General features: G+C 42.4%; 1 protein-coding gene across 1 annotated transcript in view; it reads left to right on the top strand.

Moving 5' to 3' along the window:
- Positions 1-1,479: 1,479 nt before the first annotated feature.
- The window catches only part of LOC118408188 (zinc finger protein 845-like), a 7,018-nt gene continuing 5,187 nt past the window's right edge, over positions 1,480-3,310 (top strand). The window contains exon 1 of the mRNA XM_035808823.1: positions 1,480-2,815. Within this exon, the coding sequence (XP_035664716.1) occupies positions 1,480-2,815 (1,336 nt within the window). The remainder of the gene's footprint in view (positions 2,816-3,310) is intronic.

The raw sequence follows: 3,310 nt of genomic DNA, 5'->3' as shown, positions 1-3,310 counted from the left end.
GCGGGGTCATTTGGGGGTATATATGCAGATGCAGATGCAGACATACACACACATACACATACGACACACATACACACACACACACACACACACGAACCGCATAATTAACATAAGGTTAGCTGCTACTCACACATACATCATATGCACACACACATAACACACACACACGAACCATACACACAACACATAACGTTAGCTACTCACACATACAGATTAGACGGACACACAACACAAACGCACCCCTCCCCACGACACAAAGGGAAAATGATTCAGACTTGATGCAATAAATATATCGAACCTTGTTGCTCCTTGCCTTGTCGATATTAAAAACAAACTGCTGTTTTTAAGTATTTGAGAACGGATGAGCACTTCCGGGGTAGAAAAGTAGTTTAATCATGCCTAACCTACCGTTGTATGGAGATACTCGATCGCTGAGACGTTGAATTGTGGATAAATGACGTCAAATTGGAAAGGAATGTGATGCACCGACAAATAAAAAATGGCGGACACTCAGGACGCGGATGTCGAAGGTCAATCACCTTTAACCTTTGACCTCCCCAGTTCCACTGTCCGCCATTTTGATTTGCCGGAGTAAAACGCGGATGATTCCTTTGTCTCCAGTTGGAGTCATTTTCGCCACGATTCAACGCTTCAGTGACTATTCAGCGCCATAAACCGGTAGGTTACACAACTTGTTTTCTGTTTTGTCCTCTCTACGTCTGCTGATTCTTTTTAACTGAAGAAACAGGGGTTTAATAGATTTCAGTGTTGACACTTCGGGCTAGCGGGAATTACGACGTAAAGTGATTTGCGCTCAGTGATTTCCGGACATCCACAAGGATAAACAATGCAACGGTTTGATGATTTAACAACTCTGAAGCATTTGGAAGATTTGTACATATTGTATTCGTTATTGTATTCAGTATTCGTTTTACGTGTGTATTTATGTGTGTGAAAGTAATCAATAAATGATGTATGTGCGTAATGTATGTGAGTGTATACATGTGAGTGCGTGCATGCATGCGCGTGTGCCTTATAATCATATGCGCGCGTGCTTATGATCTAGGATACTGGATACCCCTTGTATATACTATGTCATATATAGTATTGTTATAGGACAAGAAGGTTAATATAGATAGTATTTGCCTCCTGGAGTGTCTGCTATCTTTACCTCCATGCAAAATGGAGGTATAGTTTCTGGTGTGTCTGCGTGTCTTTTATTTTGTGTGTCCGGATATTTGTGATCAACATAGCTCTAGAACCTCTGGATGGATTGTAATAATATTTAGTACTAGTATGTGGGAGGGGTTGGGAAGACGAATGATCAAGGTCAATTTTCAGCCCCCTGGTGTGTGACCTTGGTACTGCAGCAGAACTTTGATTTTTTTAAAATAGTTTGACCTGGACAGACAATAGTCTTGACTTTTTTAGTGGCAGGTAGTTTGTTTAACTTTGAATGACTAATTGTTGTCTTCAGAAATGGAAATTTTGAGCAGCGAGGCCATTATGGACGATCTGTCAACTGCACACCCTGGGGACGAGAAAAGCAGCAACGAGGCATTAGACACTACAATGCAGCAGAACAACATGGAAGGGGACACTCCCTGCGAGGAAAAGTGCGGAGTAGAATCTGACCGTCCTCCCAAACAGAGTCGAATGGAACAGACGGACAGGCTTGCAGTGAAACGTACTGTGGACAGACGCTTTGCGTGTACGGAATGTGACTATAGGGCAGCCACAAAGGCTAACCTGATCATACACACAAGAAAACATACTGGCGAGAGACCCTACAAATGTGACCAGTGCGACTATTCTGCTGCACAGAAAGGAAGTTTAGACCAACACATGGCTAAACACACTGGAGAAAACCCCTACATGTGCGATGAGTGCGGATACAGGACTGCTCACAAATCTAAACTATTCGAACATATGAGAAGGCATACAGGTGAGAAACCCTATAAATGTGACCAGTGCGACTATTCTGTTGCACGGAAAGGAAATTTAGACCAACACATGTTTAAACACACTGGAGAAAACCCCTACATGTGCGATGAGTGCGGATACAGGACTGCTCACAAATCTAAACTATTCGAACATATGAGAAGGCATACAGGTGAGAAACCCTATAAATGTGACCAGTGCGACTATTCTGCTGCACGGAAAGGAAATTTAGACCAACACATGTTTAAACACACCGGAGAAAAGCCATACATGTGCGATGAGTGCAGGTACAGCACTGCTAACAAATTTAAACTATTCGAACATATAAAAAAGCATACAAGTGAGAAACCCTATAAATGTGACCAGTGTGACTATTCTGCTGCACGGAAAGGAAATTTAGACCAACATATGACTAAACACACCGGAGAAAAACCCTACATGTGTGGGGAGTGCGGCTACAGGACTGCTTTCAGTTTTTCCTTGACTGTACATATGAGAAGACACATCGGTGAGAAACCCTACAAGTGTGACCAGTGCGATTATTCTGGCGCAACAAAAAGCAACCTAGATCAACACACGGCTAAACACGCGGAAGACAAACGGTACGTGTGCGGAGAGTGCGGATTCAGGACGGCTCACAAGGGCGCCTTAAAAAGACATATGAAAAAACATTCAGGTGTGAAACCTTATAATCGTGACCCTTGTCAACATTCTGCTTCTTCGTCTACTTCTTCTTGTGCTGTTGCTTCAGTACAAAACGGCTCGGTCAAACACATGGCTCAAGACGGTGAAGAAAAACCCTATGAGTGCGGAGAGTGCTGGTACAGGACGGCTGACTTGTCTGATCTAACCGTACATATGAGAACACATACAGGTGAGAAATGGTTTTAGAAATAGTGCACAATTTCTTCTTTACTAAAATGCTATTTACACAACACGGTCTTATCCACCTTATCATTTACTAGTATCCAAACACACATCACAACACAGACACACACACAAATACAAAGACACAAACACATTACACACACATATCCACGGCATTGGAAGGAGGGTGAAATCTACCGAGTTACAGTACGTTTTGATGAGGTAACATTTTAGGTAGGCTGCAATATTTTGGCACAGAATAAGCTATGCATGGCCCTGGAAAGAGGAAATATTAGCAGAACCTTGATATACTGGCAACCCGGCTTTGTTGCCATATTTTATCATTGCCGAGCACAATGTTTAGCGTGGTTTGCAAGAGTTGCACAACAAGAAATATGAAATTTAGAATGCTTTGAAGAGAATATATCAGGTTGTAATATTATGGCATCAGACATTTGTATATGGCTCAGGGACAATTACTGTACTTGCATGCATGCGTGCC

Source organism: Branchiostoma floridae, unplaced genomic scaffold (genome assembly GCF_000003815.2).
Source record: "Branchiostoma floridae strain S238N-H82 unplaced genomic scaffold, Bfl_VNyyK Sc7u5tJ_1560, whole genome shotgun sequence".
NCBI classification, from domain to species: Eukaryota; Metazoa; Chordata; class Leptocardii; order Amphioxiformes; family Branchiostomatidae; genus Branchiostoma; species Branchiostoma floridae.
The sequence above is the reverse complement of the archived record's forward strand: the minus strand, read 5'-3'. Positions and strand labels throughout refer to the sequence as shown.